General features: G+C 38.7%; 2 protein-coding genes across 10 annotated transcripts in view; one reads left to right on the forward strand and one right to left on the reverse strand.

The window, feature by feature from the left end:
* The window catches only part of RNF2 (ring finger protein 2), a 101,446-nt gene that overhangs the window by 65,553 nt on the left and 20,460 nt on the right, over window positions 1-15,433 (forward strand). The window contains exon 7 of one of the 3 annotated variants that reach the window (XM_067728933.1): window positions 1,747-12,846. The exons of the other annotated variants lie outside the window; for them this stretch is intronic. Within the exon in view, the coding sequence (XP_067585034.1) occupies window positions 1,747-1,773 (27 nt within the window). The 3' untranslated portion in view covers window positions 1,774-12,846. Of the gene's footprint in view, window positions 1-1,746; window positions 12,847-15,433 lie in introns of those variants that run through there. 3 annotated transcript variants of the gene reach the window in all.
* Window positions 12,392-15,433, reverse strand: part of TRMT1L (tRNA methyltransferase 1 like) — a 35,364-nt gene continuing 32,322 nt past the window's right edge. For 4 of the 7 annotated variants that reach the window (XM_067728917.1, XM_067728920.1, XM_067728923.1 and 1 more), the window contains 3 exons: window positions 15,343-15,405; window positions 12,874-13,000; window positions 12,392-12,770 (listed from right to left, as the gene is read on the reverse strand). In XM_067728917.1, the coding sequence (XP_067585018.1) occupies window positions 12,518-12,770; window positions 12,874-13,000; window positions 15,343-15,405 (443 nt within the window). In that variant the 3' untranslated portion in view covers window positions 12,392-12,517. The remainder of the gene's footprint in view (window positions 12,771-12,873; window positions 13,001-15,342; window positions 15,406-15,433) is intronic. The other 3 variants (XM_067728921.1, XM_067728918.1, XM_067728919.1) reach the window with 3 other exon arrangements.

A 15,433-nucleotide genomic window follows, 5' to 3' on the forward strand; every position in this document is an offset into this window, starting at 1 on the left:
GCACAAAGAATAGTAAGAAGCTGCATATCAAGGACAGGAGCATGTGATAAAAGGATTCTGAAAGATCCAGAAAGGAGAAAACACATGCACATGTTCAAAGAGGTAAAAAAACATAGTACCAGGCATCTCAAAAATAGTATAAGAAAATTATATCCTTATCTTCTACAGTATTTAGTATATAGGAATTTAATAGGTGGTGCCTAAAATTGAATTGAAAATTCAAAATTGAAAATAAGAGGACTGTTAGTATATTATGTAGAAATAAGGAGTGGATCTTTGGCCCACTCGTTCCACCTCTAAGAATTTACTTAACTTGTGAAATAATGTATATGTACTACTTCGGTAAAAAAACAAAAACAAACAAACAAAATTTGCCTTCTGTTCTCATTTCTGTATGTGAATCTGATGTAACTGTGGCCAAGTGTCTTAGTTCCTCTACCCCATTAGCAGTGTCATCTGTAAGATGAAGGGGTTGATGTTGCCTATGGTCCTTTCTATCTCTAAAACATGAACTTTTATCTTTGAAAGTATGGAATAAAATCTTTACAGGGTTGAGCACACACTTAATAGATTCTTATCAAATGTATTGAGATTTTCAAGTTGTGACAGATTACTGAGAGAGCTCTGGAATTTAATGCAAGTTTACCTGTTATCTTCAAAATGTTGCTTGCAATGATTTTGCTGTCAATTGAGTCCAAAGTATAATGAATGGTTGACGGTTTCAGATATGGAAGATGCTCAGTAGGCCAGTGGTTAACCATAGTTTTGTAATAATTCTGTTCCTGAAGTTTCTATGGAACTGCCTTTAGTCAAAAGTTGACAATTAAACTTTACGTATGTCTATATTTCCTTTAATAAGGGTTGATCACCAAGTGGCTAAAAGCATGAGTACTGAAGTCAGCCTGGGATTGGATCCTGGCTCTTTCATTTGCCAGTTTTAGAGTGGAATTGGATAAATCTCATTGAGCTTTGCTGTAAGCTTATATGATATAATCTGTGTAAAGACAACAATGTGTAGTGCTAAATCTCACATAAATATAAGCTATTAAAATTAACATGTCACTTCCTAGGAAATGTTTTTACTTGGCAAATTTTATTCTCAGGTCTCTATCTGGGGTCCCCAACCCCTGGACCAGTTAGAAACCAGGCTGCACAGCAGGAGGTGAGCGGCGGGCAAGCAAGCGAAGCTTCATCTGTATTTACAGCCGCTCCCCATCGCTTGCATCACTGCCTGAGCTCCGCCTCCTGTCAGTTCAGCGGTGGCATTAGGTTCTCATAGGAACGTGAATCCTACTGTGAACTACACATGTGAGGGATCTAGGTTGCGTGCTCCTTATGAGAATCTAATGCCTGATGATCGGAGGTGGAGCTGAGGCGGTGATGCTAGCGCTGGGCAGTGGCTGCAAATACAGATTATCATTAGCAGAGAGGTTTGACTGCACAGAGACCATAATAAATCAACTGCTTGCAGACTCATATCAAAACCCTATCAATGGGTGGCAAGTGACAGTCAAGCTCAGGGCTCCCATTGAGTCTGCATTATGGTGAGTTATATAATTATTTCATTATATATTACAAAATAGAAATGAAGTGCACAATAAATTTAATGTGCTTGAATCATCCCGAAACCATCCCCCCTCCCCCTGACCGCGGTCTGTGGAAAAATTGTTTTCCACGAAGCTGGTTCCTGGTGCCAAAAAGGTGGGGGACGGCTGGTCTACATGATCTAAAATTCTCTCTTCATAGGGGCTTCCCTGGTGGTCCAGTGGTTGAGAATCCGCCTTCCAACACAGGGGACATGGGTTTGATCCCTGGTCGGACAACTAAGATCCCACATGCCATGGGGCACACTAAGCCCGCATGCCTCATCTAGAGAGCGCGTGTGCTGCAAACTACAGAACCCACACCACGACTACAGAACCCATGTGCTCTGGAGCCCACATGCCACAGCTAGAGAGCACATGTGCTGCAACTAGAGAGAAGCCCGTGTGCCACAACAAAGAGCCTGTATGCTCTGGAGCCTGCACACCACAACTAGAGAGAAGCCCGCACGCCACGATGAAAAATCCTGCATGCCGCAACAAAGATCCCGCATACTGCAACTAAGACCCAATGCAGGCCAAAATTAAAATAAATTTTAAAAAAGTCTGGGGTGGAGGCAAGCCCCCTAGACCTCTTAAAAAAAAAAGAGTGATTCACTGGGGGCCATTATATAGTAATCTACCCCAGCACATTAAAAAACAATAATAAAAAAATTCTTTCTTCACAGTCAACTTCAATTGCATAAAATAGGTTGAAGAAGTTTACAGTTTTGGGATAACTCACACTTACAATTTACTCACATTTTAAAGTTAATAGTCTTATCATCCCCCCACCCCCACCCCCAAGAGCCAGAAAAGGATCCTTGAGCTAGAAGAGGAGTTTCTTTGTAGAGTGGGGAAAGAGAGGCAACAGAGAAAGGGAACATGGCTATGATTGTAAAGCGGCGTGGGCAAGTGTAGACAGTCTTTCTTTCTAGATGTTCAGCTTTTGTAAACTCTTCCTGGGCCTTGTGATTTCCCTTTCCTAAAGAGTATGGGAGTCAATCTCCGTATGAAGTCTAACATTGTGAGATGCCCACTTTTCCAGCCTCCTTTGTAACTTTAAGGCTGAGATTGTTATAAAAGACAATTTGATCCTACAAATTGTGTGAATTTGCTGTCTTGCTGGGTCTCTTCAATGAGAGTAGAGACACTGGGCAGGAAAGATTGGCATTCTCAGAATTGGAATAAGAGTTTCAGAAAGATTTGGATGAATGAGTATCTTAAATCCTTAACTCCACTGAGCCTAACTTAAAATGAAAGAAACTCCTTAGATATTTGCTGCCTTGGTGTATGACTGCTTAATAACCTCACTTCAGGTGGTTAGTTACCTGGGAAAAAGCAGTGTATATGTTCTGTTATCCTTAAAATCCCCCATTGTCTCCAGGACATACAGAAACAAAGTGTGACCTGAAAGAACGTTTTGCTTTTTTTTTTTTTAATCATATATACTGATATGCGGAGAATACCAGGGAAATAGATTTTGAGTATGCTGGCTCCTGAAGGGAGGAATGTAATTTTAAATTGGGTCAGGTTATCAATATGGGTATACTTATACCCAAGGTTAAGGCTCAGTTTGCCAGCTTGAACAGCTGGGGATAGTTCTGTTTGCTTGTTATTTTGACTCAGCAATGGCTTATCTAAATTGGAAGTAGGATGCTAGAAATTCCTTGATATAATGTAGAGAAGGGAAATCAAAGACTTAGGAGGGGGAATGTTGGGGAGGATTTATAATATGATCTGCTCAACCAAATCTCACTATATCCCTCCTGAGGGCCTGATTCACTCTGTTTACCAAGGCATTGAGAAATACACTGCTGAGCAGAGAACTACACCCTTGAGAAGCTTTATAGTATGTCTGTAGGCCATGAACGCCAGTGGGAGGTGCATACATTGAAATGGACTCCTTGATGCCGTGACCGTTGCCAGAACTTCAGTGTGTCAGAAACCAAGTAGTTCCCTTAATGCTAGACTAGAAAGGTGGTGTAGTTACTATAATAGGCAGTAGGACTAACAGGGTGGTCAGTATAGTCTGTTTTTCTTGGGTTTGGCTAATTGATTGTGTGATCCAAAGGACAAAAGTGGTTCTATTTGATTTATATAACTGAAAACTATAGATCTGACTTGAGCCAATATTGTAGTCACCATCTCTTACCCAATTCCCAGGCCCGATATTTTTTTTGCGGTACGCGGGCCTCACTGTTGTGGCCTCTCCCGTTGCGGAGCACAGGCTCCGGACGCGCAGGCTCAGTGGCCATGGCTCACGGGCCCAGCTGTTCCGCGGCACGTGGGATCTTCCCAGCCCAGGGCACGAACCCGTGTCCCCTGCATCGGCAGGCGGACTCTCAACCATTGCGCCACCAGGGAAGCCCCACAGGCCCGATTTAATGCCTATTCCCAGAGCCTTAACATCGCAAGTATAATATGTATGTTCCTCTTAATCTTCTCCAAAGTAACCTGTGGCCGTTTACCAGAGCAATTATGCAACAAGGAAATAAATTCCTAGACATTTTGGGATTACTGAACTGGTCTTGAGTTAGTTCTAATTTGTGGGAACCAGAACATCATGCATTTATTCAGAGTGGAGGCTTATGAAAGTCAGGTGATAAAATGGAGTTCTAACCCATATCTGCTACAGTGGCCCCTAAACCCATCTCTTGGTTACTTCCCATTCATTTCATGAGTGTATGGTTAAGAGTATTAACAATAGCAACTAGCAGAGTCAACACACTGGTTTCCTCATGGTGGAATAGGAACTGGTTTCTTGTGTTTACCAAATTTTAATGGAGGGATACAACTGATATTACTTTACAATGTGATCAACATTTACAGTGTCCTAAATTGCTACTACTGTTATAGTAACAAGGTGCTAATGTAGAATTAGATGGAATTTAAAAGGTATTTCCTCTTTAGGTTGGTAAAATACCTTAACAGAGTTCCAAACTACTTCCTACCAAACTTTCTTTGGAAAATCTGCCTGTATATGTGATATTAATACATATAGATATGTAAGTGATTCAGTATTTTTACAGATTATACTCCATTTAAAGTTATTCCAAATGGGGCTTCCCTGGTGGCACAGAGGTTAAGAATCTGCCTGCCAGTGCAGGGGGCAAGGGTGCGATCCCTGTCCGGGAAGATCCCACATCCTGCGGAGCAAATAAGCCCGTGCACCACAACTACTGAGCCCACGCGCTGCAACTTCTGAAGCCCGCGTGCCTAGAGCCCGTGCTCTGCAACAAGCCACCGCAATGAGAAGCCTGCGCACTGCAACGAAGAGTAGCCTCTGCTCGCCACAACTAGAGAAAGCCCGTGCGCAGCAACAAAGACCCAATGCAGCCAAAAATAAATAAATCGAAAAAATAAAGTTATTCCAAATGCCTATATTTCCCTGTGCTGTACAATATATCCTTGTTGCTTATTTTTTTTTCTTTTCCTTTTTTAAAAAAATTGGAGTATAATTGCTTTACAATGTTGTGTTTCTGCTGTACAATGAAGTGAGTCAGCTATATGTATACCTATATCCCCTCCCTCTTGGACCTCTCTTCCACCCCCCCGCCCCATCACACCCATCTAGGTCATCACAGAGCACCGAGCTGAGCTCCCTGTGCTATATATAGCAGGTTCCCACTAGCTATTTATTTTACACATGGTGGTGTATTTATGTCAAACCTAATCTTCTTCTGGGCCTCCCTGGTGGTGCAGTGGTTAAGAATCTGCCTGCCAATGCAGGGGACACGGGTTCGAGCCCTGGTTTGGGAAGATCCCATGTGCTGTGGAGCCGCTAAGCCAGTGAGCCACAACTACTGAGCCCGCATGCCTCAAGTACTGGAGCCTGTGCACTGCAACTACTGAAGGCCATGTGCCTAGAGCCTGTGCTCCACAACAAGAGAAGCCACCACAATGAGAAACCTGCGCACTACAGCAAGGAGTAGCACCCGCTCGCCACAATTAGAGAAAGCCCATGCACAGCAACGAAGACCCAACGCAGCCAAAAGTAAAATAATTAAAAAAAAAACCCTAGTCTCCCGGTTTGTCCCACCCTCCCCTTCCCCCCTCAGATGTCCACATGTCTGTTCTCTATGTCTAAGTCTCTATTCCTGCCCTGCAAATAGGTTCATCTGTACCATTTTTCTAGGTTCCATATATATGTGTTAATATATGATATTTGTTTATCTCTTTCTGGCTTACTTCCCTCTGTATGACAGACGCTAGGTCCATCCACATCTCTACAAATGACCCAATTTTGTTCGTTTTAATGGTTGAGTAATAGTCCATGATATATATGTACCACATCTTCTTTATCCATTCCTCTGTCGTTGGACATTTAGGTTGTTTCCGTGTCCTGGCTATTGTAAGTAGTGCTGCAGTGAACATTGGGGTACATGTGTCCTTTTGAATTACGGTTTTCTCAGTGTATATGCCCAGTAGTGGGATTGCTGGGTCATGTGGTAGTTCTATTTTTAGTTTTTTAAGGAACCTCTATACTGTTCTCCACAGTGGCTGTATCAATTTACATTCCCACCAATAGTGCAAAAAAGTTCCCTTTTCTCCAGTATTTATTGTTTGTAGATTTTTTGATGATGGCCATTCTGACCAGTGTGAGGTGATACCTCATTGTAGTTTTGATTTGCATTTCTCTAATAATTAGTGATGTTGAGCATCTTTTCACGTGACTCTTGGCCATCTGTATGTCTTTGATGAAATGTCTATTTAGGTCTTCGGCCCATTTTTTGATTGGGTTGTTCGTTTTCTTGATACTGAGCTCCATGAGCCCTTTGTATATTTTGGAGATTAATCCTTTGTCAGTTGCTTCGTTTGCAAATATTTTCTCCCATTCTGAGGTTTGTCTTTTCATCTTGTTTATGGTTTCCTTTGCTGTGCAAAAGCTTTTAAGTTTAGTTAGGTCCCATTTGTTTATTTTTGTTTTTATTTTCATTACTCTAGGAGGTGGGTCAAAAAGGTCTTGCTGTGGTTTATGTCAAAGAATGTTTTTCCTCTGTTTTCCTCTAAGTTTTATAGTGTCTGGTCTTACATTTAGGTCTTTATACTTAATAGATTGTATATCTTTTTTTTTTTTTTTTTTTTTTTTTTGCGGTACGCGGGCCTCTCACTGTTGTGGCCTCTCCCGTTGTGGAGCACAGGCTCCGGATGCGCGGGCTCAGCGGCCATGGCTCACGGGCCCAGCCGCTCGGCGGCATGTGGGATCTTCTTGGACCGGGGCACAAACCCGTGTCCTCTGCATCGGCAGGCAGACTGAATCACTGCGCCACCAGGGAAGCCCTCCTTTTTATATATTATTGAATTCAGTTTGCTAATAGTTTATTGAGGATTTTTGCATCTGTATTCATCAAAGTTATGGCCTGTAATTTCCTTTTTTGGCAGTGTCCTTTTCTGGTTTGGGTTTCAGGGTCATAGTGTCCTTGTAGAATGAACTTGGGAATGTTCAATTTTTTGGAGTAGTTTGTGAAGGATAGGTATTAGCTCCTCTTTATATGTTTGGTAGATTATCCTGTGAAGCTGTCCAGTCCTGGACTTCTGTTTGCTGGTAGTATTTTTAAATTGAAAATTCAATTTCACTACTAGTGATTAGTGTGCTCAGATTGTCTATTTCTTCCTGATTCAGTCTTGGAATGTAGTATGTTTCTAGAAATTTGTCCATTTCTTCTAGATTGTCCAGTTTGTTGGCATATTGCTGTTTATAGTATTCTCTTATGATTTTTCTCTGTGGTATCAGCTGTTATTTTTTGTTTCATTTCTTATTTTGTTTATTTGGGTCCTCTCTTTTTCTTGATGAGCCTGGCTAAAGGTTTATCAGTTTTGTTTATCTTTTCAAAGAACCAGCTCTTGGTTTCACTTATCTTTTCTGTTGCTTTTGGTTTTTTTGGTCTCCATTTTATTTCCTTTCTGATCTTTATTTCCTTCCTTCTCTGCTGACTTTGGACTTTTTTTGTTCTTCTTTTTCTAACTCCTTTAGGTGGAAGGTTATGCTCTTTCTTTGTGATTTTTCTTGTTTCCTGAGGTAGGTCTGTATTGCTATAAACTTCATATTAGAACCGCTTTTGCTGTATCCCATAGATTTTGTCTAAGGGATTTTCTGATTTCCTCTTTGATTTCTTCATTGAGCTCCCCCACCCCCAGTAGCATGTTGTTTAGTCTCCATATGTTTGTGTTTTTCCCATTTTTCTTCCTGCAATTGATTTCTAGTTCCATATGGTTGGGAAAAATGGTTGATATATACTTTCTGTCTTCTTAAAGTTGTTGGGACTTGTTTTGTGTCCTAGCATGTGACCTGTCCTGGAGAATGTTCCATTGCACATGTAAAGAATATATTCTACTCTTTTGGGATGGAATGTACTGTAGATATCTGTTAAGTCCAACTGGTCTGTTCGGTCATTTAAGACCACTGTTGCCTTATTGATTTTCTGTCTGGATGATCTGTCCATTGATGTAAGTGGGGTGTTGAAGTCCCCTACTATTATTGTATTATTGTCAGTTTCTCCCTTTGTGTCTGTTAGTATTTGCTTTATATATTTAGCTGCTCCTGTTTTGGGAGCGTATGTTAACCAGTGTAATATCCTCTTTTTGTATTGGTCCCTTTATCATTATATAATGCCCTTCTTTGTTTTTTGTTATAGCCTTTGTTTTAAATTCTGTTTTGTCTGGTATGAGTATTGCTACCACCACTTTCTTGTCGTTTCCATTTGCATGAAATATTTTTTCATCCCCTCACTTTCAGTCTTTGTGGGTCTTTAGCTCTGAAGTGAGTCTCTTGTAGGCAGCATATCAGCCACCCTGTGTCTTTTGATTGGAGCATTTAGTCCATTGACATTAAAGTAATTATTGTTAGGTATACACTTACTGCCATTTTATTACTTGTTTTCTGGTTATTTTTGTTATTTTCTTCCCTGTTCTTTCTTTAGTTTCTTCTCATGTGGTTTGATGATTTTCTTTAGTGGTATGTTTGTGTTCCTTTCTCTCTTGTTTTTGTGTATCTATTGTAGGTTTTTGATTTGTGGTTACCATGGGGTTCAAATATGTTGACCTATATCTATTTGTTTTAAATAGTAGTCCTTTAAGTTCAAACACATTCTGAAAAGATCTTTTTTTTTTTACTACCTTCCCCTACACTTTGTATTTCTTATATTTTACATCTTCATGTTTATCCCTTTACTGGGATATCAAGTATCCCAGTATCAAGTATCAAGTTATACTTGATTTTAATAATTTTTTTGTTTTTTAGTCTTTGTACTAGCTTATTTAAGTGGTTGATACTCAGCTTTTACTACATATTCGCCTTTACTAGTGGGATTTTCCTTTCCTATAGGTAATTCCTTCTTGTTATAGCCTTTTCTTTTCCACTTAGAGAAGACCCTTTAACATTTTATTTTAGGGTTGACTTAGTATTGATGAATTCTTTCAGCTTTTGCTTGTCTGAGAAATTCTTTATCTCGCCTTCAATTCTAAATGATAATCGTGCTGGGTAGAGTATCCTAGGTTGCGGGTTTTTCCCTTTCATCGCTTTAAATATATCATGCCACTCCCTTCTGGCCTGTGGTTTCTGAAGGAAAATCAGCCGATAGCTTTATGGGGGTTCCCTGGTGTATGACTGTTTTTCTCTTGCTGCCTTTAGAATTCTTTTAACTTTTGCCATTTTTAATTTTGATATATCTTGTTGTGGGTCTCTTTGGATTCATCTTGTTTGGAACTCTTTGTCTTCCTGTATCTGGGTATCTGTTTCCTTCAGGCTTTGGAAGTTTTCAGCCATAATTTCATTAGTACATTTTTGATCCCTGTCTCTCTTCTCCTTCTGGGACCCCTATAATGTGAATGTTGGTACACATGATGTTACCCCAGAGATTCCTTAAACTGTTTTTTGTTTTTTTAGTTTTTCTTTTTGCTTTTCTCATTGGGTAATTTTCATTAATCTATCTTCCCAGATCACTTATGTGTTCTGTATCACCTAGTCTGCTGTTCATTCCTTTTAGTTTGTTTTTCATTTCAGTTATTGTGTTCTTCAGTTCTGACTGGTTCTTTTTTATATTTTCTAGTTCCTTTTAAAAATTCTCACTGTATTCATCTGTTCCTTTCCCTAATTCAGTTAGCATGCTTATTACTAATGCTTTGAATTCTTTATCTGGTAAATTGTTTATTTCTGTTTCATTAGTCCACCCCCCGCCCCCAGCCATTTTCTCTTGCTCTTTCAATTGAGACAGATTCCTCTCTCCTTATTTGGCTTATCTTTCTCTGTCCCTATGAAATTAGGTGTGACAGTTACCTATGGCATTCTTGAAGGGGTCCTTATGTGGGAGTGTCTCTATATAGTCTGCATGTTCTTTGGTGGGAGAGCTGTATCTGACATAAACACAGGTCACATCTTTCTTCAGTGTGTGCTGGCAGTTATCACCTTGGTGGGAGGTGGGGCTGGAGATGGAGGGGCTAGGGCTGGAGTCAGGTGTGAGGCAGGGCTTCCCATGTTCTCAGTGGCCTATCAGGGGTGGGGTCAGGTCCCAAGTTGCTGGAGCAGAAGCCCTGAGGGTCAGGTCTAAGCTGGCTTGGTTACCTTTAAGTGTGTGCTTTTGCCCCTCCCAGCACTGTCACCCTCACACCAGAGGGGAGCAGTGCTGGAGCAAGAGGTGCAGAAATGGGTATTCAGCGAGGGTCAAGGGTTGAGGTGCTGGCTATGGCAGTCTGGCCTGTCAGAGATCCTGAGTGCCTCTGCCACACTGCCTGTGCAATTGCTAGTAATGGCTGCCCCCCTCCCTGTTAAGACAGCCCTTAGGGTTTGAGCTGCCTTGGCATCTTATGGCCAGCTGAGCTTTTTCCTTGGTTGTGGCAACCCTTGTTCCAATGTGAAGATGTGATGCGAGGCAAGCAGTGCTGGAGTATCTGCTCAGCTCAGGTTGGGGGGTATACCAGGGCGTTCACAGGAAAGGAGTCAGCCACTCGAGAGGTTTCAAATTCAGTCTCCCTTTCCGCCCAGCTTTGCGAGCAGGTGAGTATCCACGTGCTCATGAGTGGACAGCAGCCTTCCCACAGCCCACCTGTTAGTCTCACTGGCCCTCCAACCAGCCAAGGGGGCTCATCTTCCCTTTGTTGGACCCCAGGGCTGAGGCATCCAATATGTGGCTTGAACCACTCACCCTGCAGGGAGGGCCTTTGCCCATGTAATCTCCCTTTTCCTCTGAGTTCCCTCCCAGGGTCACAGGTCCCAACCTGATTGCTTGTTTTCCCTTCTTACCTGTTTCTGTGTGAATCTTTCTTACAGCCTTGGTTGTACAGGAGTCTTTATGACAGTTTCCAGTTTTCAGTGAGAATTGTTCCACGTGTAGATGTATTTTTGAAGTGTTTGTAGGGGGAGGTGAGTTCCACATCCTCCTCCTCCTTCACCTCGATTCCTCTCCCCATACACATATATTGTAAATAATCAGATGGTCCATGTGCTGGTTTGTCTTACGGATTTATAGTAATTTTTCTTAAGTATACAAAAAATAGTAATAACTTTTTATTTCTTTTTGTGTTCTTTTGTGAGTTATAATTTTAACTGGCAGGAATAATAAAGGTTTTTTTAATGGTCATTATAGAGACTAATTTGCACTTCACCTGTTCCTTTATTTTACTAAAATTCTGTTAATTGGAGACAAGAAAAAGCAACCTTCTAGGACTATGCTGTAATAACACAAAGAGATTTTCTTTTATTTCCTCTAAGTTAATATTCTATGTTGATGCAACCTAGACTATCTGAATTTCTATATATGTCATGGGAGTGCTTACATGGTGTATTTAAACCTTTCAGTTGTTACTCTCCCTTAATTGTCAAGCTTACTGCTTGTAAAAAGTTACTTCCTCTAACAAGGTAAATATGTATTAAATCCTTGAGACAAAAATCTAAATTTTTGGTATATCTTTTTATCCAAAGTCTTACATTCAAATGAAGCAAGAACAATATTTATTAATGGAAATGAGATTTTTTTCCAACTAATTTTCATAGTCATGTTAGCCTGAGCTACTTGTACAAAAAATTAGCACATACACACACCAAAAAACAAGCAAAACAACAAAAAAGCCAAACCACCCCCCAAAAAACAAGAAAATCCTCACTTCAGAAAGTCATAAGGTGACAAGTTTTACTCCTGAGAGGTAGACAACCAAGCAAATGAATATTGTACGTGCATTAACTGAGGCACTTGAGATCACCCAGTTTATTTAATTCATAACAAAATCTCTCTTCAGAATTTAGTGCCTGTGAACAATCACTATATAAGAACAGTGGTCTCAATTTACTTTAACAAAATCTTACTCTGAAGTTTAGTCATGTAGACCTTAAACTTATAAGAAAATGTATTTCTATCTCAGGCAATTATTTAATTTCTCAAAAGCTAGTAATGAAAGATCAGTGTGGGTAGAGATATGATTTCTTGAAATTGGGAATATATTTTAGCTTGTATTTGTGAAAAAATATATTAGTGACCTGAAAGGACATTGTTCCTCCTATTCTATTTAGGGTCATTTTAATAAAAGGCTCTGGCTTCATCTTATACACTACAAACAGAAAAACATAAATATCATGAATCAGTTTAAGTAGAGATGTGATTAAGTATAGTAAAGGATGGCTTCCATAACATAAATAAAATTCCAAACACTTTGCATGTGAAAAATTTCTGAGTATTAAACAGTGGGGTGATCTCAGTCACAAACTTGGCCTTCACGTGAAATGTTTTCATTAAAATTTTAAGTTTTCTTTAAAATAAGAAAAACTTGGAAAGCATAGCTCCCAAACCAGCTAAGTTAGAAACTGCTAATTTTCTGAATGAAAACAGCACTGTTTTTTTTTATTTTTACACAACTGAATTGAAAGAATAGAAAAAGCACTACAGTTGATATAGAGAACTATTAGGCCATCAACACAGACATCTGGGTACAAACTTCTTTTATATTTACCATCTTCTGCAGCCACTTGCTTCTGCTTTGTCATTCACTGACATTTCAACCGTGTCAGCTACTGTATCTTCGGACGCTGGTTGGACGTGGCCCTCTGACTGTCCTCCAGTGTAGGTGGGGGTGCTGTACTTTAAAAGGATAGATTTAAACTGTATTAGAGGTGCATCTGTACGGACACCCATCGGGTCAAAATGAGTTCGGCTTACTCGAAAGCCTGCTTGAGAAAGACAGCACAAAAACTTTTTTAACCTGGAACAAGGAAAGGAAAAAAATGAGGTTCTTGTACTTTTATTTAAATCACAATGTCATTAAAATATTAAATATATACACTGTCATTCACTGACTGTCTTACTTTGGCATATTCATTCCTTTAATGCTGTGTCTATGGATGTTGTAATAAAAGGGAGGATGTTCAGTATTCACATCAGTCTTTTGCCTCTTGGCTAAATTTGTGGTGGTTTCGTTACTTCTTCTCTTCCCTGAAACATACATATATAAACACAGGAAGTTAGCATTCCCTTAAAAATTACAGCCAAATACTTTTATAACTACATACTGTCTTCGAGTATAAATCCTCTGACACACACCATTTCAACCTATCTAATCTTAATTCTAGACAGCTTTTATTGTAAGAATAATATATATTCTTGATACTTTCACTGTCCTTCACCCATGTAATTTTAATATTTAACTGTTTGCTGAATCAGAACTTCTTTTCTACCTTCTTCAATTTTAAGCCTCAAGTCTATTTCCACCTTCTGTAGAAAGCCATTTATGAATTCTGGGCCAGCCATCCCACACTACACTACTCAGAGTTTAAGTTCTGTCATTTTTTTGTTTTCCCTGTTTCACATATTTAGGTCTTTTATGTGTATAAATCCTTTCTTCCCAAATTATATTCTAATCTAAGTTCCTAGGAATAATGTCCTTTATTTCTATACTTGTATTCTCTACTGAATGCCAATACAGTTGAACAATGCAGGTTTGAATTGTGTGGGTCCACTTCAACATGGATATTTTTTAATAGTAAAAACCACAGTACTACATTGTCCATGGTTGGTTGAATCTGTGGATGAAGGGCTGACTCTAAGTTACACATGGATTAACCCTGGGGTTGTTCCAAGCGTCAACTGTATTTGATATACAGTAGGTCTTCAATGAACACAAAACAAAACCAACACAAAATCAGTCTCAAGGGCTTGGATACAGGAATTTAAAAAGGTATAATGTATGATCTCATTGCCTACTTCTTACCGCAGTACTTAGCCTTTACATTTTAAGTGAAAGGCAGCTAGCAAGTTAAGTTTCTAGCAATGTATCCTTCCAAAAATCACAAAAGGAAGACAATTGAGATATCCAAGTTACTATGAGATTTTTTCTGAATGTTCAACTCAATTATTTCTACAAGGATGTTATTATGGCCAAATTTTAAATTTTTATGAAAACTAACATTCACTTAAGCAAAAGTATTCAGAAGCAAAATTTGATGCATGAAAATGATAAACTGCAAAGATAAATATAAATTATTGTTGAACTGTTGCCTCATGACTCCCCCATTAAATCAAATAATTAAAACTTGATTATACTCTCACATTAAATCTAAGAAGATTTAGGAAAATCTGAGACTAAAAATCCGATATCAAACCTTAATAATTACTATCATCAGCAGTACATGGATTTTTTTTGCCTGATATTTTCTATCATGGAAGATTCTGTATGTTGATATACTAGTTTAGAATAATCATATAATTTCAGAGCTATAAAAGAACCTAAAGAGATTAGTCTAATTCCCTTAATTTATACATGAGAAAGGCTCAGAGATTTAAAATATTTTTAAAACTTATGTTTTACCTTATTCTAAAAAGGTTTTATGACAACTCTTTTGAAGGTGGGGGACCTGGCTGAGGTTATACAACAAATGACACAAGGAAGTAGAATGATGCTCTTAAATCTAATGTGCTTCAGAGTATACCATAATGCCTTTTTCTTCCTCCAACAGAGAAATTAAGGAGAATAAATCATTTAAGTGATTTGAATCTTCGCTAATTAGTTGAAGATGCCAAATGAACATGACTGTTGGCAAGAGTATGCAGTAATTACTAAACTGTAAGCTATTAGCAGGAGTTGAAATTTTCTTGTCTTTGAAGATCAACACTAAAATGTTGAGCAACTAATACAAAATTATAGCTTGTAATTATAGTCCTCTGTTCTTTCAGTCTTAACACTGTGTTTTCTTTTTACCTGTATACAAAACACATTTAGAATCTAACATTGTCTTTTTAAAACTTTAGACATTAAGGCACTGACATTATAAATCTTAACACCCTTTTGATATGAATTTGCAGTGTCTAATATAAGTAAATTTTAAAGTATGCACACACCCCAAATTGTAAGAAAGGCCACGTAATAAATTCTTATGGCCAGAGTATAGGGTCTTCTGGTTAATCAATGGAATTCCTATAAATCATATGTTGATGAGAAAGTTTATAAGAATTAGAATAAAATTTAATCTTAACTCTATAACCTTTATCAAATATAATTTGATCTTATTTTGGTTCATATGGTTCTTTAAGATCTTATAGCTCTTGCAAGGGGATCACCATATATTAGAGATGTGAACAAAGTACACATTAATAGAAACCTTGAACTGTGCAAATGCCAGATAAACAAGGTTGATTATAATTTTGTTGTTGGTGTAATATGAAAATGCATTTTGAAGTACGCTACCAAAGCAATCTCTTCCCTTCCAATTATCCTTCTGCTATGTGCCCTTTTGCACAGACACATACATACATATATACGCACACATATACATACATACCTTGTGCAATGTAATTATCTGTTGTGGTATCATCTGTAGTTTTAATAAATACACCATATTCTTCTTAAATAAAAACAAATGGAAATGATAA

The sequence above is a fragment of the Pseudorca crassidens genome, chromosome 2 (genome assembly GCF_039906515.1).
Source record: "Pseudorca crassidens isolate mPseCra1 chromosome 2, mPseCra1.hap1, whole genome shotgun sequence".
Taxonomy (NCBI): domain Eukaryota; kingdom Metazoa; phylum Chordata; class Mammalia; order Artiodactyla; family Delphinidae; genus Pseudorca; species Pseudorca crassidens.